Source organism: Crinia signifera, chromosome 7 (genome assembly GCF_055691185.1).
Source record: "Crinia signifera chromosome 7, ASM5569118v1, whole genome shotgun sequence".
NCBI lineage: Eukaryota > Metazoa > Chordata > Amphibia > Anura > Myobatrachidae > Crinia > Crinia signifera.
In genome coordinates, this window is record NC_139223.1 from 194343243 (window position 1) to 194367632 (window position 24390).

Here is a 24390-nt window from a genome sequence, read left to right on the forward strand (position 1 = left end):
CCTGCATTTCTTAATTAAATAGGTCTAGTGCTACAATCAGAATTAAGCAAATATTTCAATAACTATATGGATCAGGCTGATATATCTGGTAATATCCCTTGAATATTTATTTAATTGCCGATTATCCAAGTGACTGTGGATGAAGCATCATCATATTCATTTCATTCATAGCATCAATACCAGTATATATAATACAGTATAATAAGGTGTAAAAGCCATGATAAATAAGTATGGGATCATAATTTAAAAAAAAAAACACAAGAGAATGAATTGGATTTAAATCACAATTTAATCTGAACATTTTAGCTTTACAAGAAAAAAATAATAAAATTCTTTTTTTGAACTCTAGGACAAGAAAATAAGTATATAATGCATGTGTCCGTTATACGTTGTATTATGTATGTACACACACACACACACACACACACAAACTTTATAATCATTCTATATACACAGAAATAAACATTGATGACATTCATCAGTTACACACCAGTATAATAAAGAGTAAACCAATTTGGCACAAAGTTCAGCACAGAAGTGAATAAATATTGTAATAAAAATGAAATAAATAAAGCGCATGATGAGGGTAAGATCATCTACATCAGAGCTGGTCGTCTTGTATAATCTACTCTAGCTGCTACATTTCCCATGATGCTTAGCAAGACGGGATTATACAAGGATACCGAACCCTGTTTCCTAGGGATTGGGCCACGTAATTGGATGGGTATGGACAAACACTCAGTATGATACTTGTGCTAACAAACAAAGAAAAAATAGAAACACATGATGCAATTAACACATAGGAATCCAGTTGTAATGCCCAGTAAACACAGTGGGGTAAATGTAAGAGGGTCTGAGAATACGAAAGTGCAGAAGTTTGTCTATGGTCGTACTTTTAAAGCAGCAATCATTTACGCGGCAAAACCATCAAACTATCGCACCTCCATATTCTCTGCACTATTACATTTACCGCTGTATATGATGCAAAAATACTATTTGTGCCTGTTGTGCTTTGTTTGGTTATTTATAGACAAAGGTTACCTGTATCTGATTAACAAATAATTACTTTGGGATTGAATGTTTATATGAGACGAGACCTCCGGTCAGTGGTTAAAGTGGGGTGGGAATGGGGTGGAACCAAGTTCCACCACCTGTAATAGTTGGTGGAACTAGTTTTACCTCGAATATGACCCTACACCGTAATTCCAACAATAACACCGCCCACGTCAATAGAAGATGCAGCCACATCCACAATCCCCCTTCCTAAGTACCTGGTGGCTCCATGTTTCTCTTCCACCTGCTGCCCACCCCTCTTGGTACTCACGTGAGTTCCACCACCTCTCCTTGACCACTTTAAACAATGCTTCTGGTGTCCACAGCACCGTCCGTACTACTCTACCTCAACATCAAGGGAAATGTGAACTTTTTATATGACAAATTTTGCTTGACAGACTCTAGTCCTGAGTCCCCTTCTGTCTGGACCATGGACTACAGTCCTGGCAGTTCCCACTTGTTGCCGGCCCTGCATGCAGCATCCGAATGCAGCCTGTTGATAGTACAATGTATCCTGATTGTATGTAGGAATAAATTAATTTCATTCAGTGTTAAAGGACAAAATCCAGCGCGATGGAGCAGTTTTGCACCCTGAAAAAACCATGTTGCAGACAAATCCAGTGTGGGACACATCCAAGCGAAATGACAAACTGCAATGTTAAAGTACTTTTGCCAAGTATTTGCTACATGCAATAGTAGCCATTGCTTTCCTTGCATGCAGAAAATGTGCATTATTGCTATTTACATTAAAATATGTTTTGTCCTCAAGGCAATAAGCCGGGTCGCTGGCATCTCACGGGTTGAGCGAAGCGGCGGCGCATCACCTAAGGGTGGGAGAGGAGGCAGCGCTTGGAACTGATGCTGCATCCTCCCTATAGTGTAAATGGGACCCAGATCGCTCGACCCGGGTTACCAGTTTACACTTCCCAGCAACCCAGGTCTGACCCGGGTAAAATCACTCTTTTATCCAGGGTCGGAATACTGGGTTTCTGGACCAAATGGCGCTTTCATATTGCACAGAGACCCGGGTTATTTTTTGATGACCCTTTTACATCGCACCACAACCCAGGTAGGCCTAGCAATAACCCAGGTTATTGCGCCAGTAGAAAAGGGCTATAGCTTGTCTATGGACTTTTACTAAGCAAGAAAGAACAATGTACAACAATGTCAGAGAATGTCTGTGTGCTGATTTCCTCTTTGTACTGTATAATGATAATGTCAATCAGTAAAGTTTCCAAAGTTACATAACACCCTGAGAAACGCTGCACCTCTTCCTACAAGATGATATGAAGCTGGCAGAATTTATTGCATGTCCTTTGGTGATGGGAGAATTTATGGGAGAATATTTGTTTACACAGCTTCCTAGTAGGCGGTTGAATTATTGTGTAAGAATACAGGAAATGGATGGGTTACTAAAGCTCTCAGAAGTTCATTCCTGCTAGGCTGCGGGCTGCTTTGTTAATACAACTAGAAATATCACATTTTATGGTAATGATGCAACACACCTGCAAAACGTTGCACTGCTGACATTTATCTGAGAACAGGCCAGTTGTAATTGATTAGACAATTTGACTATGGGCCGGCTAGATTTCCCAGCAGTGGCTGTTAAACTATAAAAGAAGTGCACGAGAGGAAACGGGAAATATGCTACTGAGAGATTGGGGTGATTCTGGTTGGTTTGCAAAAGCAAACTCCTTTAATGAACAAAATCATATGCACTGCAGGTGGGGCAGATGTAACATGTGCAGAGAGAGTTAGATTTGGGGGAGTTATTTTATTTCTGTACAGAGTAAATACTGACTGCTGTATTCTTACACCGCAATTTAGATTTCAATTTGAACACACCCTACCCAAATGTAACTTCCTCTGCACATGTTACATCTGCCTCACCTACAGTGCAGCATGGTTTTGTCCACCGCCATTTCACGAGGAGTGAGCTGTCTAGGGTAGTGACACTGCTCTGTGACAGAGCTGACGAGGCAGAGTAATATGCCATGTGTAATAGGCAGGGCTGTGGCTGTAACCAGGAAGCCTGGGGGCTAATTTGGGGAAGAGGGGAGGGGGGGAAGGTGTTTGATCGAGCAGCCGGAGCCCTATTCCTAAATTAATCTGTTATAATATTTTAATTGAAGCTACTCATAATGATAATTTGTGTGAATTATACACAAATGAAGCCATCAGTATAAAGCTGGGTACACCCTGGAGCAATGTCGACATAATGTGGCAATTGATGAATACGTTGATTGCCCACATTGTACAGTGTGTATTGAGGATTGCGCCGGAGATGCTTGGTTTGATGTGCAGTATACAACTAGCACCCTGTAGTATGATAATAAAGGATGGAACATGGTCATTCCATCCTTCATTAAAGCCATTCCATTGTGTGACATCGTTCCAATGTTTACACACCTTCATACGTCACTGGTGCGGCAAGGCCCCACCCATGATAAGACAGACACACCCCTAGCATGGTTCAGCCACACCCCTGTCTCTAGATTAATGGTAAAACGTAGAACGTAATGGTAGTGGCGGCTCCAGAGCATGTTTCAAAATTCTAATTAGGGTGCCACACCAACTGCCAGTGAGTCGATTTGTAATAGCAATATACAAACAAGGTATATAACTCTCAACGGCGCCAAAAGGTGAGTGAAGTAATTAGATCCATTAGATCCTCAAATTCAATCAGGATGCCCCCAGCGAGTAGGGTGATTCGATGTATGTGGAAACAAAAAGGCTTATAATAGTGAAGCCAGTTTTTAATTACATACACAGAAAACACATAGTACAATACAATAAAATATTTAAAAACAATGGATTCCGGGAGACAGGATACAACATTGTTTTTAAATGTTTAAATGTTTTTAAATATTTTATTGTATTGTACTATGTGTTTTCTGTGTATGTAATTAAAAACTGGCTTCACTATTATAAGCCTTTTTGTTTCCACATACATCGAATCACCCTACTCGCTGGGGGTATCCTGATTGAATTTGAGGATCTAATGGATCTAATTACTTCACTCACCTTTTTGCGCCGTTGAGAGTTATATACCTTGTTTGTATAATTCTGTATCCAGGAGTTGGGAATTCTCCTTATTTATAACTTTGGTGGCAGCCTTAAGAAGCGCAGAACCGGGGATAATATACTGTTTTTTTCCATACGATTTGTAATAGCAGTTGGTGGAGCTACCCTATTTGAATTTTGAACTGTGCTGCAGCCCCTCCTCTATAGCTGCCATGGTTAGTAAGGATGTAACTACAGCCCAGGTCCACACATAAACAGAGGCCCACCATCGGGACAGCAGGAAGATAACCAGCTGCCAAGCGCAGACATAAAGCATTCACATTTTATTTATTTTTTCCTCAGAAAATGATCAGTTATTCTACTTTGACATATTTAGAGAGACAATGGGCTGATAGTGTATGGGTGTAAACACCCAGACAGCACTGGCCACGCCCACACAGCACTGGTCACAGCTTCTGACTGACGGGTGCTTGTACCTCAATGGAAAATTTCAGATGCCAGGTACAGTAAATGCTGTTGTGTATGATGTACATCTCAGCATAGAGAATACTAGTGTTTTGTGAAACCACTCAAAATTCATAAATTTCAAAATACTTCCCTTTAAACATATGATGACTGTAACTGGATATTATTTATCTTAAATAAAAGAGTTCTCTATTTACAACGTTTTGACTGCCATTAAAGTATAATTTTACAGCAACTGTATAACATCCAAACATTATTTCTTTGTGTCTGATTTCAATCACTACATTAACAATTTACATTATTCACATATAACGTGGACAGTCTGTGGCACATACATTTGAAGGAAATATATAAAACCTCAATAAATAAAAAGGTATCAAACAAATGAAATCCCTTCATATTATTTGCCACAGTACTTTCCACCAATAAGAGCATCCTGAAATCTTTGCCCCACCCCTTCCCACGCTCCCCTCAGTTCAAGTGCGCCTTGGTTCTAGGCGGTGCGACATCTGGGATAGCGTTCTCTGGTTGTCAATCACGTTAAACTGCCGCACATAATTCCGTATGTCCTGGTGGTTTTTGCTAACAAGAGATGCTTCTGGACCTGGAAATAAAGAGATTTATTAAGTTTTTAGTGTACTACTACCTAAAGTACATAGAGGTAAGTTACCGCAATAACAATGAATTATAAAACATTGTAATTTAAAATAAATTATGACATGTAGCTGACAAAGACAGCTACAGGTAAGCAGCCTGTAATTATAATTTAAAATGCCTATCCTGCCACCATTTTTTAAATGAATTTAGTCAGGGTTTTCTGATATTTTTGAGTCACCATAGACATCAGCAGAGCAGTGAAGTGCACATCATAAATAGTGTCTCAGTGCACCATGGGGTCCTGATGTACAATGGGCCTTATTCTAGTTCACTCTTTCTGACAAAATCCTTCTTAGATGGACAAAACCATGTGCACTGCAGGGGGGCAGATGTTAATTGTGCAGAGAGAATGAGATTTGGGTGAGTTATTTTGTTTCTGTGCAGGGTAAATACTGTCTGCTTTATTTTTACACTGCAATATAGATCTCACTTTGAAGTAAAACCCCACCCAAATTTAATTCTCTCTGCACACGTAACATCTGCCCCACCTGCAGTGTACATGGTTTTGTCCATCTAAGAAGGATTTTGTCAGAAAGAGTGAACTAGAATAAGGCCCAATGTACTGAGGTTTGGTACTTTGCGCATACGCTGGAACTTGTGTCCGAATGGGGCCTTCTCAAGGAATATACCTTAATTAGCATGTCTAGGCCAAAAGCAAATTCGTACATAGCAGCACCCAGTTCAGAACCACCCATAATATACTTTCATACTGCAGATTTCTAGAAGGATTTTGAGTTACTGATGTGGGGTATGACCAGAGGCGGATTGGCCGTACACTTCACTGGGAATATGGAGTAGAATGTAGGGTTCCAAAGGACAATGGGGTACAATTACCTAAAATCACATGAGGCTGCTCTATATTAGACTGTTCTAATGTTCAGTCTGGGTGCCGGTTGACGCTCCGACAGTGGGGATCCCGACTCACAGGGGCTATTCTCCCTTGTGGGGGTCTACGACCCCCATAGAGGGAGAATAGAACTTGTGGCGAGAGTAGCGAGCCACTGGACTTACAGCGTGGCAAGCGCAGCGAGCACGCAAGGGGCTTCTTTGTGCTCGCCCGCCTGTTGGAGCACCGGCAGTCGGGATCCTGAAGTCGGGATACTGACTGTCGGGATCCCCACTGTCAGAGGCACATACCACACGCGAGTCAGCAAGTTGCACCTAGTACGTGAGGCATATGGAGCACGTTTTTACTGTGCAATTTTGATGCCCTGATAAATCATAATTGAAGGGAAAATGGAATGCTATTTTAGTTTCCAATTCATTATTATTGGATAATGTATATATATATATATAAAGCACAGCATTTGTAAGTACTGCATTTTAGCAGTAAGGCAGCAAAGAAATTAATCGTAATTATTTACAAATAACTTTTTGGGGCTATTAATAAAAAAACAAACAATGAATGTTCTCCTAAGTCTAGAGCAACCTTCGCTAATTAATTAAACCTATGTACGTAGTAGGGATGCCAATCCCGGGGCATTTTTTCAATCCCGGGAATCGGGATTGAAAAATGCTCAATCCCGGGAATCCCGGGATTGGCATACCTAAAAGAAAATTGCCCCTGTGCCCCACACTGATTGACTTTTGGGGAGCGGTGGAGGGGGGCAGGTTGCAGCGGTGCGGAGGCAGGTGGCGGGTATGACGTGTGCAGCTGTGGGTGGCCTGGCGGCGAGCAGGTTCCACGGCCACACTCACTTACTTTTCGGGAGCGGGGGAAGCAGGGGGCATCAGGACGGGGGCAGGTGGCTTCGGCGAGAAGGCAGGCGGCTGGATGAGGTGGGTTCCGACGTCAGTGGTGCAGCGCTGCGGCCTGCACAGCGTGACCAGTGACCGAATCACTCTGCGCAGGCCGCACGCCAGGTCGGGAACAGCCGGGCAGCGTCTGAGAGAGTGCTCAGACGCTGCTCGGCATTAGACTGAGCATGCGCAGTCTAAGACCAAAATCCCGGGATTAGAGTATTGAATCCCGGGATTGAAATCACCTACATTTTGGGGCTGATCCCGGAATTGGCCACCCTAGTACGTAGTACATGCATATAATTTCATTAGTCTAACAAAAGCGTATACATAAAATGATATATAGGGTGACATTCTATGTGTAGCGGTAAAAACCGCATGATTTTTACGGCACCTAATCGCACTTTTGAAAATCGCAAGATTGGGCCGTTTTTCGCATATTTAATGAGATGCGAAAAACGGCCCAAATAGTGCGAATAGGTGCGATTTGATGCGATTTCTTTAGTCCTGAAAATGTGCGATTTTCAGGTCTGAAAATCGCACATTTGCAGGAAATCGCAATTTAAAAAAAAAAAAAAACTGCGCGAGGTCACCCCGCGAGAGCATAACCAGCCCCGGGCTCATTGAGCCGGTGCTGGTGACATAAAATCACGGTCCCCGACAAACAGGGGTCCCCTTGATTTAATGAAACCAGCACCAGGCTCAAGGTCCGGCGCTGGTTCCCAAAATAGGGGGACAAAATGAGTAGGGGTGCCCCGCATTTCAAGAACCAGCACCAGACCCAACCAGCCAGCAGGGTAATGCCACAGCTGGGGGACACTTATTATATAAGGTCCCGCGGCCATAGCATTATCCCCCTGGCTGGTCAGCATGGGCACGGGTCCTGGGGAAGTGGGGACCCCCCCAAAGAAGGGGTCCCCCTCCAGGACTTACCAGCCCATGCTGAAAGTCCGGGGCTGTCCCCGATGCCCCTGGGCGGTGGGCATCAGGCTGATGAAAAGTGTAAAAAAAGAATAAAAACTATTGTCTTATACTGTAGAACTATGAGTCCCAGCAAGCCTACCCCGCATGCTGGGACTTGGAGAACCACAAGTCCCAGCATGCGGGGCATTAAAGGGCCTGCTGGCACTTTTAGTTCCACAGTACAAGAAATAGTTAAATAAAACACACACTGACACCCAGAAAAATAAACGTTTAATACATCCACAGCCCACACATACTGATACATACCTACCTTGAGCCCGTGGGTCGGTCCCTGGATCCGGGGTCCTGGCTCCAGGGCTGAAGAGTCCGGTTCCGGGGCCTTGGTCCTGGTTCCGGGGCTGGTCCGGGGTCCGGGGCTCCAGGGCTGAAGAGTCCGGTTCCGGGGCCTTGGTCCTGGTTCCGGGGCCTTGGTCTGGGGTCCGGGGCTCCTGGGCTGAAGATTCCGGGGTCCTGGATCCGTAGTAATCCAAAGGGGTACCTGAGGAAGGAAATCCTACTCACCTGGTTCCCGGCAACGACCCCGGCATCTTCAGCTCCAGACGCGCTGCTCCCGGCTGGTACCCGCTCACGGACTGAAGAGACGCAGAGATTTTCATCTTCCGCGCCTCTCCTCAGACTGATTCTATTGGCCGCCTAGCGGCCAATCAGGAGCCGAGAAAGTCGGCTCCCATAATCTGTATCTTTATTTACAGGTTTCACTTTCTAAACTTCTCGAAATCTTATTTGTTGCAGTTGTGTTTTCATCATTTACATTCAGTGTTGCATTTATCCGGCCAGTCATTAGACAATCACAGAATCACTTTACCGCATCATGCTAATTAGGATACCGACAGACACAAACCGGCAGTGGGAATAGCGGAGATTATAAAGCCATTACGATAAATATTTAAATGATGTCATATAATGGCACCTCTTATTCTACAATCACACATAATGGCTCTGATAGAAGACACAACTTACTGAAGGGCACGCTCCGACAGTATCTCATTGTTCTCACAGTGTTTGCAATCATGCGCTGGAAAACAAAAATCTTCATTAACGTATCAAGTAATGTGCACACAAACATTCTTTAAATAGTGACAGTAAAGCAATATATCTGAAAAATGCATGAGGGAAAGAAGATCTTAAACATTTTCTATATACTGTATACACCATGGCCCTTATTCAGATGCAAATTCGGGCAGTGTACCGATGTTGTGCGTATACACATGTGCAGAACCATTTATGTGCATGTCTGTACGCAGGGAGCGAGCGAACACAGCGACAAGTCCGGTTGCCGAGTGCTCGCTCCTGGCCTTCCGAGCAGGGGGTGCAGAGGGGCGTTGCGGCCTGATCAGGGTCATTACCATATTTGTTTATTCATTAACAGTTTCTTATATAGCGCAGCATATTCAGTTGCGCTTTACATGAAAACGCAGTGCGTGCGTATGGAAATGCGGTTGTGACGTGCGTGGGGTGGACAGCTGACGGATGTCAGCTGCCCGCCCATATCCCTGTTTTTCTTCGCTCATATGTAAGCGTGGTCTAGACCACTACTGCATGAGCGACCACTTTTCACATCATTTGATGGTCGTCTCGATGCGACCTGGCAACCGTTCACTGCAATGCAATAGCGGGTGCTGGGAGATGCTTTTATCTCCCACCACTGGCTCAGGCAGGGCCGCCGAGAGGTATGCCAGGCCCCGGTAAAAATGTTGGGGCGTGGCCTAATTGTGGAAGGCGTGGCCACCTCCTGTGATTAGGCCACGCCCCCAAAATGTTTAAGGTGGGTTAAAAAAACACTCTAAAGTCGAAGGAGAAGTGTTATTGCCCACCCCCACCTCAGCAGCAGCATACACCTACAGCATGTGCTGTGCTGACAGTTGGCTCAGCATAAGCTCTCACACTGTCAGTGATACACTTGTGCTGAGCCTGTAGTCAGCACAGCACATGCTGTAGGTGTGTGCTGCTGCTGAGGTGTGTGTGTGTGAGGGGGATAACACTTCCCCCTCGACTTTAAAATGTTTTTTTTTCAGGAGGGATAGAGGGGGAAGGTATGGGGGAGGGGGGGTCGGACCAGCAAGTCTGGCCCCGTTAAGTAGTACCCCCCTCTGGGCTCAGGACCCACCTTCGGTGATGTCACCCTCCCAGCATTATGCCGGGTGGGGACGCCGGTGTGAAAGGGGTCACAGGTTGGGTGGCACAAAAATCCCGGGTGCGACCCAGCTTGTAGGTGTGAAAGGAGTATTAGAGACTGGTTGGTGTGCTAATTTCTCTTCTACAGAAATTCCATGGTCCAAGCAAGTTTATTGTGCCCTGAACCTTGAGTGCTAAGAGGATAGAATCTTTCAATTAAGTTTTCCTCACTTGCAAGTTTCCAGTGTCATTCTGTTCTAATCTCCTCACACATCTAATTATAATAACATATTATATAACTACTTGTTACAATCTCCAGCAGCTGCCTGTATCTGACGGCTATTTATAGCCCCCCACCAATGACATGGAGTCTTGCGTTGGGACAGGGAACAGACCAGCATCAGATTGTCAGTGTAAAGCCTATGCCATGACCTCATATTGTTATAAATATTCTCAAATTCACTTAGGATATATCAGGTTCCTTGGTGTCATGGTTGTTAAGTGACTAATGTTCCTCGGTTCTACATAGACCCCAATGATGGAAGACGTGGAGTGTTTTACAGCCACCATAACTGATGTTTAACATACTTATATGCATATATTTTATGACAGGTGAAAGAATCAAGAGGGGCCTGACTTATTTACTAATGATCGAGTTCTAGACTTGATAATTAGATTTTCTTATTGCCACTATTTGCAACAATAAGAAATTAACATTTGCAGGAATGAACAAGCACTTTTATATATGAGCCTGGGTTGTTTAGTACAAGGGCGTAACTACCATAGGTGCAAGGGGTGCAGCTGCTATGGGGCCCGGAGCTGAAAGGGGCCCATCTTTGCTGTGTAATGCTGCTTTCACACTGCAGAAATGGGTAAAGACCCGGTATTGTTAAATGGGACTTTAAAACGGGTCTGAGCCTGAAACCCCTTTCCCACTGCATGTTGTAGATGGTATATTACCGGTTAATTACCGTTTTTGTACCATTCCCATTTACCCCTCCCCTGGTACCTGGCAGCAATTCATCCAGGCAGCGGGGCAGTGCATTAGGCAGCAGCGTGCCAGGGTTCCTAGTCGGCAGGTCCCCCACAGATGCATGAAAGCATCATGCTGGAGTTTTATGCAGGAGGAGGTTGCAGCTGGTGCACAGACAGCGGGGGGCACTGGGGATCCGGGCAGGTCCGTGCTCAGGAGGAGGAAGCGGGTCCATTAGGAGATTGTCATTTCATCGGCGGGGGTCCCTGACGCGAATGGGAACTAGTGGGCAAGATCATTACATATGCACATATGTAATTAGCGGGTTATTACATATGCGCATATGTAATGAGTCACTAAATAAATATGTGCATATTTAATTAGTGGCTCCGCTACTTCCCATTTGCGGCAGGGACCCCCGCCGATGAAATTACAATCTCCTAATGGACCCGCTTCCTCCTCCTGAGCACGAACCTGCCCGGATCCCCAGTGCCCCCGCTGTCTGTACCGTTTAAGACCCTTTCCCACTGCCAAAAAAAGGGTCTTAAATGGGTAAAACACTGCTTTTTACCCGTTTAACAAATACCAGTATTTGTTAAACGGGTAAAGCAACCTGGAGCATTCCCACTGCAGCTCTACCCGTTTAAAAGGGCTAAAAAAAACGGCAAATTACCGTTTAAGAGCTGCAGTGGGAAAGGGGTATCAGTAATATGTTTTACATACATTTATCACAATCAGTTCCTAAATAGGGGGCCCTTACAAACTTTTGCTATGGGGCCCTGAAACATCTAGGTACGCCTCTGGTTCAGTACATGCGTAGCCTGCTGATCATCATCCATGAGGTCAGTGGCGGGAAGGGTTCTAAAGGAACCCTCTCCAGTAGAGGCGCTTTAAAAGAGGTGAGCTCTAATTGGCCACCTCCTCTCTTTTTAGAAGGCTCTGACAATCGTGAATGAGAGCAAGTAACAAGTGTAGATGAGAGACATAGATCTTGAGTTGGGGTTGGGACGTGTATTGAGATTAGCAAAGAGATGTATGTTGCTGGTTAATGGCCATATGTAGATAAAAGTATTTCATTGAATACATGTAACAAATAGCTAATGAAGCAGATCTGCAGACAATGTATGCCTTGCACCTACATTCAGACTAGATTGTACTGGTTAGTCTCGTTCTGGTAAGACCAGTAAGAAGTATATTGCAATAATCCCTGCAGTAGATGTTGAGAGCATGGATTAGTGTATTTGTCTTTTGTAAGGTATGGTCAGATTTTGGATATGTTTCCATTGCATGTAACCTGATCTTGAGACAGATAGAATGTGGGGAATAAAGAACAGTTCAGAGTCAAGAATGACACCTAGGCACCGAGCTTGTGGAATACTGTTGAGTTGAGTTCTCAACGGTGATATAGATATCAGGTTGGTAACAGCAAAAAGGCATTCAGTGACGAGGACCAATACAGATGGTGACAGGTCTGTGGAGTATATAGGTAGATTTGAGTATCATCCACGTGGAGATAATACTGGAATCCAAAAGAGCTGATTAGTTTGCCAAAAATGTGGTATAGATTGAGAAAAGCAGAGGACCTTAGAATGAGCCCTGAGGAACCAACTGACAGAGAAGAGGAGGTGGATAGAGAGAATCGAACAACAAAAGAGTGATTAGATAGATAGATAGAATGAGAACCAAGCAAAGGCCTGTGTCCAGAAGACCGAGGGATTGTAGTGTTTGTATGAGAAGAGAGTGGTCAACAGTGTCAAAGGCAGCAGAGGGATCTAGAAGAATAAGACGTGAGTAATGGCCTTTAGACTTAGCAGTGACCAGATCATTCACTATTTTAGGCAGTGCTATCTCAGTTGAGTGTAGTGTTAGGAATGAAAGCCTGACTGAAGTAAGTCTAATAAATTGTGTTAGTTAAGAAAATGTATGAGGTGCCTGTAGGCAATTACAGTATCTCAAGTACTGTAACCAGGGCTGCACTTGTTATCTCGCATTTCTGGCAAATGCCAGATGGGCCGATGCTCAACTTTGCTCGACCAAACAACATACAAAGAGACAAGGGGTGGATGAGCATATGGAGAAGCAGGGACATTCGCAGTATCGTCTTTGCATGCAGCAGATTGCGAAATATGCAAATTTCACTGTCACCTGGATTTCTAGTAAGATGTCCACCAGCAGTTTTGCAAATCCCATCGGTTGTATACATAGATGCAGCATCCATAGCGAATGAGTTGTGGTCACATGATTACTGAAGCTCTCAGTAGCCCCATGGTCGCATAGTGTGGTCACATGATTACTGAAGCTCTCAGTAGCCCCATGGTCGCGTAGTGTGGTCACATGATTACTGAAGCTCTCCGTAGCCCCATGGTCGCGTAGTGTGGTTGCATGATTACTGAAGTTCTCAGTAGCCCTATGGTCACGTAGCGTGGTCACATGATTACTGAAGTTCCTAGTAGCCCAATGGTCACGTAGCGTGGTCACATGATTACTGAAGATCTCAGTAGCCCCATGGTCATGTAGTGTGGTCGCATGATTACTGAAGTTCTCAGTAACCCCATGGTCACGTAGCATGGTCACATGATTACTGAAGTTCTCAGTATCCCCATGGTCATGTAGTGTGGTTGTATGAAACTAGATGTTACAGACAGTGCAGCTGCAAAATTGGACTTTAGGGGCATCCTCAAATACACACCCCAAAACAGCAGCGGCAAGTCTGAGTTTATGTCACCACTCCCCGATATTTGCCCCCAAGCAGTCCCTGATAATCACTTGTAAATAATTCCTCTCTGCAACCAGTGTGGCAAGCAATACCAATGCATCACATACAGTACATGTGCCAACTGTCGATATTCACTCAACTGCAAAGCAATAGGTTTGTGTACACCTATGACAAAGGGGCAGATGTGCTAAAACTCGGAGAGTGATAAAGTGGAGAAAGAGACAAACTACCAATCAGCTGTAAACTGTCATTTAAAAAAAAAAACAGCCTGTAACAAGGAAGTTAGTAGTACATCTCCCCCCTAGGATCACACTGCCTCCCCCTCGTCATTTACTCCTGGCTGAGAGGCTCACAGTTTTTGGTTTCCTGGGGTTTGCAACTGCGCATACTGTATAAGCGCATGCGCATCGGCTGTTTGATGAAATTCAGACCTGACCAATCAGCCCTGAATCGCCCCCTTTGTTCGGTCTAAAGATGCCCGATAGGTGGATTTGATAAATAATACACTATTTCTATCCTCAAATCATTCCCAAACCTCATTCCTACAAAGAGCAATGCGAGTCACTAATGCCACTGTAGCTTAATGAGTCAAGAAGGTTAAACGCATGTTTACAGTTAAATATTTAACGTAGAATTAATTTGCATAATGACATTACTTAAACTGCGATTTAGCATTACAAATGAGGAACGCTCACAGATGGGACTGAAGAAATATCTTCCAATAACCACATATTGCCGTGCTTAGTGTAAGCTGTTTATTTCTAATCTCCTGGGTGGCGCATGTAACAATTATTATATTATACTAGGGAATATTAATTCCACCTTCCGGGGGCTGCAATGGCTATCGTTAGTCATCAGTGGTAATGGGAAACCTACCATTTTCTCAAAGTTTATAAGATGGTCGATAAATGTTTTGTTGCCCTCATGGGTGAAGGTCATATCTGGAAAGAAACACAAAGGAATGATTAACAGCTGACACAACTGTAGTATAAATCTGTGTAAAGGTGCAGACACAGTGGGCGTGTATGCAGAGCGGCGATGGGAAAATTGCTGGGCTGAAAATCACTCAGCGGAATACACACTCAGCAATTTTCTCCCATCCGAGTGATTTTCCTGGGAGGTGGATGCTTTTCCATAGCAGAACGCTATGGAAAGCTGTCCACCCTGTGGTAATACCAGCAGATGAGCGGCGGTGGCCAGCGATAACGTGGGAGCGTGCATCACTGCTCACCGCTACCCCGTACACACTGGGTGCCTTTTGAGCTGGTAGCGGCTCAAACGACAAAACTGAGCTGCTTTCAGCACAAAATCGCCCAGTGTGTATGGGCCTTAAGTACAGGGCTAAGCAATTTGGACCATGCTGAGGTTTATTTGATAAAAAATTTGAGAGAGTGGAGAGAGATAAAAGTACCAACCAATCAGCTCCTAACTGCATTGTTGCCTACTCTCATGAAATGTCCATCAGACTCCTGAAAATTGTGTTGCACTTCCAGCACCCCAGAAAAGTGGGCAAATCTCCCGCATCCGGCTGACCTCTATCTCAAGGAACAAAAGTGGGCGGGATACTCATGTGATTTATGCTAAATTGCCTCATTGTAGCCCCGACCCTGCTTTAAAAAGCCCGTAATGTGAGCATTGTAAAGGCAACCTTGGGGGTTGGGTTTCTGCCTTTGGACTGCCCCCTACTTAACAACCTCAACCCCCTCCTGCTGTGTACCAGGCTGCTCCCTCCCACAGGGAGGAGCCATAAAGTAGACCAGTTTACCCAACTGTCACTTTTCAAACATAGCAGTTAGGAGCTGATTGACTGCTACTTTATCTCTCTCTGTAAAAATAAAGCAGACAGTATTATTTACCCTGCACAGAAAAAAAAAATAACTCACCCAAATCTAACTTTCTCTGCACATGTTACAAATGACCCACCTGTAGTGCAACATATTCCGGATTGATATCCACAGCTTTAACTTATACATTTAAAATAGAAAACTACCTTTGATTAGTAGAGGTGTGAATGGGATGATGGGCGGCTCTAGCTTAGCCACTGTCAGTCTGTAAGCTCTGTGATTTCGTGATGGGTCCTGAAATACAAAACAGTTATGTAAAGAGCGGTATAAAGGTGTATTCATATGATCAGAAGAGCTATGTACCCTTATTGCCCCAGTGATGTGGCACAACGCTACTTTGTACTGTATATACATAGAGAGAGAGAGAGAGAGAGAGAGTCATATCCCACATCTCTCTTTGTTGGGGCACTGCTTTTTTATTTTATTAATATACAATTTTATTGATATACATTAAAACAAGGTACATGGACCTTACAGCAATACTAAATTCCAATGTGGAAAAGTAGAAGAAAGAAATTTTTAAGAAAAGAGAAAAAAGAGGAAACAACTGGGAACCAGTAAAAAGAAGTGAGAAAGAGAAGCAAAGAAGGGGTGGAAGGAAGAGGGGAGAGAGGGGGAATTGAGAAGGGAAGGGGTTTGAGGATAGGGAAAAAAACACGGGGAGGGGGTCAAGATGGAATTTTATTATGTCCAAGTGTAATTACATGTCACATTTCTTTATATTTTTCTCAAATAAAATGTGTGTGTGTCCCTGAACATATGAGAAATTACAGTTTTAGACAGTAATCCTGTCTAAAACTGTAATTTCTCATATGTTCAGGGACACATACATATTTTAATTTGAGAAAAATATAAAGAAATGTGACATGTAATTACACAAAAACAGTGCCCCAACAAAGAGAGTTATCGCCTTTTCTCTATTATCTAGCATTACCATAGCTCTTGGGAGCACCACCAACACTCATATTGTGGATATAGAAATCAGTATATCAGTACATGTTGGTCATATATGAAATTCACTACTGTAATGCTGGGTACACACCAGGACGACTAGGGCCCGATCCCCACAATCTAGATCCAATTCCGATCAATTGGATGTAGATTGTGTGCTGATTGGGCCCTTTTCTGACCTGCTGTGGACTGATACCGATCCGATGCGCGGTCCCGCGGGTCGGTCGGTCGTTATTGAGATCCTACCTGCTGCAGGTAGGATCTCAATGACGACCATACAGCCGGGAGCGGGTCGCCATCGGATCGGACCCGCTCACGGTGCACATCGTGAGCTGGTCATGCCCCCCCGCGTCACCGTGAGCGGGTCGGACGAGACACTGACGACCCGCTCACGATGTGCATCGTGAGCGGGTCGTCCTGGTGTGTACCCTACATTAGGTCTGTGCAAGTCATCCCTACTTTCTTCATATCCCACATCTGCCTGATCAGGTTAAAGAGCACAGACATGTGGTTTCACAAATGTTATGTTACGTACACTGGCGCAGTGTTCTCTCTACATTGGCTCGAGCGAGTGTTTCTTAACCCTTTGAGTGCCAACTTTGCTGTGCAGTGGCAAATGCAGGATTTTTAGAGGGAGGTTTCCAAATGTAATCCAAAATCTCCCACTCTGCAGCGCATTGCGCTAAGTACGGCAATCTGGGGGAGTGGTAACAGCCCTGAAAATTGGTCTTTTTATAAACTATATATATATATATATATATAGAATATAGTATTACAGTATATCTCCCAACCGTCCTGATTACCGCAGGAACTTCCCATTTTTTTTGGGACACTCCCGCGTCCCTTCCGTGGCCGGCAGTGTCCCGCGCCGGGGGGGGAGGGGGCAGTTAGGGGTCCCCCTGTCAGTTGCTGGCCAGCGGTAAATAGACGTGGCTTTGGTCCATGCCCCCAACAGCGTCAAAACAGGGGCGTGGCCTCGCAGAACGTTGTAATTATAGGCCACGGCCCCTCCCCGACAAGCCACGCCTCCTAATTCTGGGCGCGTGCCTTTGTCCCTCCTTGCTATCCTTAAAAGTTGGGAGGTATGTTACAGTATTAATATTTAACAGTACAGATGGTCTATAGTATAGGCTGTTTCACACATTTAAATAAGATAAGTGGTCAGAAAAAGGTTAAACATAATAAATCCATAAATAAATACACAAACAAATAAATACAGAACCATAATAGAACCAGTACTACACTTTCTAAGCTCACAGTCTCCCACTTCATGGTAAGGCTCCTGTCTCTTCCTCCTTGCAGCTACTCTCTGGTCCAGTGCGATGTTTAAGGGCTCAGATCCGCGCATACAGTAAATGTGGTAGAAGCTGGTACACTGGGCATGTGCAGCAGCTCCGCTCTGCCCCTTATACTGCATGATGTGGTGGCAGCTCAGCTCTGTCCCTTACACTGCATGATGTGGTGGCAGCTCTACTGATCATATCATATACCAGCTATTGTTGTCATAATTTAAGACACTTAGCAAGAGGAGGGGGTTTCCGGGCAACCAGAACCCCCCCCCCCCCTGCATTTGCCTATGCTGTGAGAGATGTTCAAAACAGCAAAGACCAAAGTGATTCATGTTCCGCGCCTACTAGCCTGGCATTTTTAAGCGGATATTTTGCACATCTCTCACAGCACTGTTGGCACTGAAAGGGTTAATACTGCCTAAAACCACGACTTCGATGCATAGATCACTCACCATTAAATTTTCGAATTCTGCGTAGATCTTTTTGAACTTGCTGGGAAGTTTCTAAAAAAAATACAAAAAAGACAACAAAATCAATGTTTTATAAATAGTAATCCAGCAAATGTACGTTCTCTGCTATATAAAACACACACTGTGGCTGAAGTACATTTCTAGCTAGTAATATATTGTTAAAAAGACCGTAACCCCTTTGTCATGTATGCGGTTACTGCCCAGAAATGTCACTTTTGACATTTGATGAGTGATATCTATTCCAAATGTCACTTGTCTTAAGCATTCCTGGAGGATATTACGAGGATCTGATCCCTAAATCCATTTGACAGAAGCCTGAGCTCCTTCCACCGTCTACGTCTCAGTCTGTGCATTTGTTTTATGCCTTCCTTGCCTGTCCTCACAACACGACCCTGCACCTGTCACTAGCAGTCCTGCCCTCACTCCCATAATCGCACGAGTGGACCACTCGCAGTTACTATCAAGGTCAGCATGCTCGTCTACTGAGACACACGTGACTGCTGATGGCCTGATTCTCTGGCCACAATACAGGACTTATAGCAAAAAGGTGCTCGGATCCTCGTCAAGGAAGTCATTAAAATGTTTGCAAACCATTTACACTATGGCCCTTATTCTGGTTCACACGCAAAGGCAAATTCCTTCTCAAATGGACAAAACCATGTGTACTGCAGGTGGGGCAGATGTAATTGGTGCAGAGATAATATACAAAGCTATATCTTTGTATACATATATTTAATGCTACATTAAGACTACCCTGCCACTACATAAAGACTATTATGCCACCCAAACAATCTGTCATATTTATTTATTTTATTTATTTCCAGTTTCTTATATAGCGCACACATATTTTGCAGCACTTTACAGAGAATATTTGAACATTCACATCAGTCCCTGCCCCAGTGGAGCTTACAATCTATATTCCCTACCACATGTACATGCACACAGACATTCTAAGGTTAATTTTTGTTGGAAGCCACTTAACCTACCAGTATATTTTGGTATTGTGGGAGGAAACCGGAGTACCCGGAGTAAACCCAAGCAAGCAGGGGGGAGAATGTACAACTCTGCACAGTTAGGGCCATGGTGGGAATGGAACCCATGACCTCAGCGCTGTGAGGCAGTAATGCTAACCATTACACTGCCCGTACTGCCCCGTATATATAACACATGGTGGGAATAGAACCCATGACCTCAGTGCTGTGAGGCAGTAATGTAACCATTACACCATCCGTACTGCCCCGTATATATAACACATGGTGGGAATAGAACCCATGACCTCAGCGCTGTGAGGCAGTAATGCTAACCATTACACCGTCCGTACTGCCCGTATATATAACACATGGTGGGGATAGAACCCATGACCTCAGTGCTGTGAGGCAGTAATGTAACCATTACACCGTCCGTACTGCCCCGTATATATAACACATGGTGGGAATAGAACCCATGACCTCAGTGCTGTGAGGAAGTAATGCTAACCATTACACCATCCATACTGCACTGTATATATAACACATGGTGGGGATAGAACCCATGACCTCAGTGCTGTGAGGCAGTAATGCTAACCATTACACCATCCGTACTGCCCCGTATATATAACACATGGTGGGAATAGAACCCATGACCTCAGTGCTGTGAGGCAGTAATGTAACCATTACACCATCCGTACTGCCCCGTATATATAACACATGGTGGGGATAGAACCCATGACCTCAGTGCTGTGAGGCAGTAATGCTAACCATTACACCATCCGTACTGCCCGGTATATATAACACATGGTGGGGATAGAACCCATGACCTCAGTGCTGTGAGGCAGTAATGTAACCATTACACCATCCGTACTGCCCGGTATATATAACACATGGTGGGGATAGAACCCATGACCTCAGTGCTGTGAGGCAGTAATGTAACCATTACACCATCCGTACTGCCCCGTATATATAACACATGGTGGGGTTAGAACCCATAACCTCAGCGCTGTGAGGCAGTAATGCTAACCATAACACCATCCGTACTGCCCCGTATATATAACACATGGTGGGGATAGAACCCATGACCTCAGCGCTGTGAGGCAGTAATGCTAACCATTACACCATCCGTACTGCCCCGTATATATAACACATGGTGGGGATAGAACCCATGACCTCAGTGCTGTGAGGCAGTAATGCTATAACCATTACACCATCCGTACTGCCCCGTATATATAACACATGATGGGGATAGAACCCATGACCTCAGTGCTGTGAGGCAGTAATGTAACCATTACACCATCCGTACTGCCCTGTATATATAACACATGGTGGGGATAGAACCCATGACCTCAGTGCTGTGAGGCAGTAATGTAACCATTACACCATCCGTACTGCCCCGTATATATAACACATGGTGGGGATAGAACCCATGACCTCAGTGCTGTGAGGCAGTAATGCTAACCATTACACCATCCGTACTGCCCGGTATATATAACACATGGTGGGGATAGAACCCATGACCTCAGTGCTGTGAGGCAGTAATGTGACCATTACACTGTCCGTACTGCCCAGTATATATAACACATGGTGGGGATAGAACCCATGACCTCAGCGCTGTGAGGCAGTAATGCTAACCATTACACCATCCGTACTGCCCTGTATACATAACACATAGTGGGGATAGAACCCATGACCTCAGCGCTGTGAGGCAGTAATGTAACCATTACACCATCCGTACTGCCCAGTATATATAACACATGGTGGGAATAGAACCTATGACCTCAGTGCTGTGATGCAGTAATACTAACCATTACACCGTCCGTACTGCCCCGTATATATAACACATGGTGGGAATAGAACCCATGACCTCAGCGCTGTGAGGCAGTAATGCGGACCATTACACCGTCCGTACTGCCCTGTATATATAACACATGGTGGGGATAGAACCCATGACCTCAGTGCTGTGAGGCAGTAATGTAACCATTACACCATCAGTACTGCCCCGTATATATAACACATGGTGGGGATAGAACTCATGACCTCAGCGCTGTGAGGCAGTAATATAACCATTACACCATCCGTACTGCCCTGTATATATAACACATGGTGGGGATAGAACCCATGACCTCAGTGCTGTGAGGCAGTAATGCTAACCATTACACCATCCGTACCGCCCTGTATATATAACACATGGTGGGGATAGAACCCATGACCTCAGCGCTGTGAGGCAGTAATGTAACCATTACACCGTCCGTACTGCCCCGTATATATAACACATGGTGGGGATAGAACCCATGACCTCAGCGCTGTGAGGAAGTAATGTAACCATTACACCGTCCGTACTGCCCTGTATATATGACACATGGTGGGGATAGAACCCATGACCTCAGTGCTGTGAGGCAGTAATGTAACCATTACACCGTCCGTACTGCCCCGTATATATAACACATGGTGGGGATAGAACCCATGACCTCAGCGCTGTGAGGAAGTAATGTAACCATTACACCGTCCGTACTGCCCTGTATATATGACACATGGTGGGGATAGAACCCAAGACCTCAGTGCTGGGAGGCAGTAATATAACCATTACACCATCCGTACTGCCCCGTATATATAACACATGGTGGGGATAGAACCCATGACCTCAGTGCTGTGAGGCAGTAATACTAACCATTACACCATCCGTACTGCCCTGTATATATAACACATGGTGGGGATAGAGCCCATGACCTCAGCGCTGTGAGGCAGTAATGCTAACCATTACACCATCCGTACTGCCCCGTATATATAACACATGGTGGGGATAGAACCCATGACCTCAATGCTGTGAGGCAGTAATGTAACCATTACACCATCCGTACTGCCCCGTATATATAATACATGGTGGCAGTGGCGTAACTTGTGTAAGGCAGCCCCCGCCACTGCTTGGAGGAGCGGGGGCTGCGTGGGCGCCGGAAGCCTCTCACTCTAACCTGCAGAGCTGAGGTAAGGTCCGTCCTGTCTCACTCCGTCTCTCTCCCTCCCTTCCTCCCAGCAGCAGCAGCATTACAGGCAGGAAGTTCGTCTGTGTACACAGTACACACAACCTCCGTCCGCGCAGGCTGGGCAGCTAAGGAATCGTCCCTCTCCCTGCTTTCTGTTCCTGACCATCCTGCGTCCTGCTCCAGCGGCTGCCTTCTATTCCCCTGCACTCTGCACTCCGGTTACAGAGCCCTCCCTTTCTACAGGCTTCAGCACAGGAGCTGAACACAACAATAAGGTTAACTCTTTCAAAACCTGGTTTTCTACAGTGGTATGCAAAGCATTCAGGGGTGAATTTATGAAGCTTGGAGAAGTGTTATCTATCCCCATAAAGAACGTTATGAGCAAGGTGATAATGGTTCAGCCAATCAGCTACAATATGTAAATTGACAGGTAAGAGCTGATTGGCTGAACCATTATTACCTTGCTCATAACGTTCTTTATGGGGATAGATAACACTTCTCCAAGCTTCATAAATTCACCCCTCAGTGTCTGTGTCATCACATGTCAGCATATTTGTGTCAGTGTCTGGGTGTCTGTATTATGTCTCTAGATATCAGCATCTGTCAGCATCAGTGTCTCTATGTGCAGTCCGTGTGTCAGCGTATCCCTGTGTATAGGCGTCTTTCAGTGTCCATGTGTCAACATATGTGTCTGTGTCGGCGTCCATGTATCAACTTGTCAGCGCCCGTGTTTTAGGATCTGTCCATTTGTCAGTATCTGTCTGTTTGCCGGCGTCTGCGTGTCCATGCGTTAGCATCTGTCTGAGGGGCTGGGGGCATGCCAGAAGCTTACAGAGCGCTTAGCATGCCTCCATAGTGATGAAAACGGGAGGCATGGCTTGTGGGAGCATTATTCCCAATAAGCCTTTTCCCCTCTCAGTGAGGTCACACCCTTTTTCTGGCGGCAGTGCGACTTCGTCGACAGCGGACATCTCGCCCGAGTTCAGTGTAGTGCGAGATGTCCGCTGAATTCTGACGTTTTTTTAAAGGGGAATTAGCTTACAAGGCAAAACCATGCCTTGTAAGTTAATTCCCCTTTAAAAAACATCAGAATTCATCGGATATCTCGCACTGCACTGAACTCGGGCGGCATGAAATTCAGGCCATAGGGTAAGGTGCATTTAGATTTGTGGAGTATAAGTTTAATGACGGCATGTGGCATATAGTGCAAGGGGCATTATGATGTGTGACGTAATGTTTAAGGGGCATGGGGGGGGGGGCGCCAGAAACTTTTTTGGCTGGGGGGAGCAAAATTTCTAGTTACGCCACTGCATGGTGGGGATAGAACCCATGACCTCAGTGCTGTGAGGCAGTAATGTAACCATTACACCGTCCGTACTGCCCCGTATATATAATACATGGTGGGGATAGAACCCATGACCTCAGCGCTGTGAGGCAGTAATGTAACCATTACACCATCCGTACTGCCCCGTATATATAATACATGGTGGGGATAGAACCCATGACCTCAGCGCTGTGAGGCAGTAATGCTAACCATTACACCATCCGTACTGCCCCGTATATATAATACTTGGTGGGGATAGAACCCATGACCTCAGCGCTGTGAGGCAGTAATGTAACCATTACACCGTCCGTACTGCCCCGTATATATAACACATGGTGGGGATAGAACCCATGACCTCAGCACTGTGAGGCAGTAATGTAACCATTACACCGTCCGTACTGCCCCGTATATATAACACATGGTGGGGATAGAACCCATGACCTCAGTGCTGTGAGGCAGTAATGTAACCATTACACCGTCCGTACTGCCCCGTATATATAATACATGGTGGGGATAGAACCCATGACCTCAGTGCTGTGAGGCAGTAATGCTAACCATTACACCGTCCGTACTGCCCCGTATATATAATACATGGTGGGGATAGAACCCATGACCTCAGTGCTGTGAGGCAGTAATGCTAACCATTACACCATCCGTAATGCCCCGTATATATAATACATGGTGGGGATAGAACCCATGACCTCAGTGCTGTGAGGCAGTAATGTAACCATTACACCGTCCGTACTGCCCCGTATATATAACACATGGTGGGGATAGAACCCATGACCTCAGCGCTGTGAGGCAGTAATGCAACCATTACACCATCCGTACTG

The 24390-nt window shown here is 45.1% G+C and overlaps 1 protein-coding gene across 4 annotated transcripts in view; it reads right to left on the reverse strand.

Annotated features, from left to right (window-relative positions):
- Window positions 1–4049: 4049 nt before the first annotated feature.
- Window positions 4050–24390, reverse strand: part of RAPGEF4 (Rap guanine nucleotide exchange factor 4) — a 256769-nt gene continuing 236428 nt past the window's right edge. For all 4 annotated transcript variants that reach the window (XM_083154794.1, XM_083154793.1, XM_083154792.1 and 1 more), the window contains 5 exons: window positions 18264–18314; window positions 15718–15805; window positions 14604–14668; window positions 8884–8938; window positions 4050–5146 (listed from right to left, as the gene is read on the reverse strand). In XM_083154794.1, coding sequence (XP_083010920.1) covers window positions 5019–5146; window positions 8884–8938; window positions 14604–14668; window positions 15718–15805; window positions 18264–18314 — 387 coding nt within the window. In that variant the 3' untranslated portion in view covers window positions 4050–5018. The remainder of the gene's footprint in view (window positions 5147–8883; window positions 8939–14603; window positions 14669–15717; window positions 15806–18263; window positions 18315–24390) is intronic.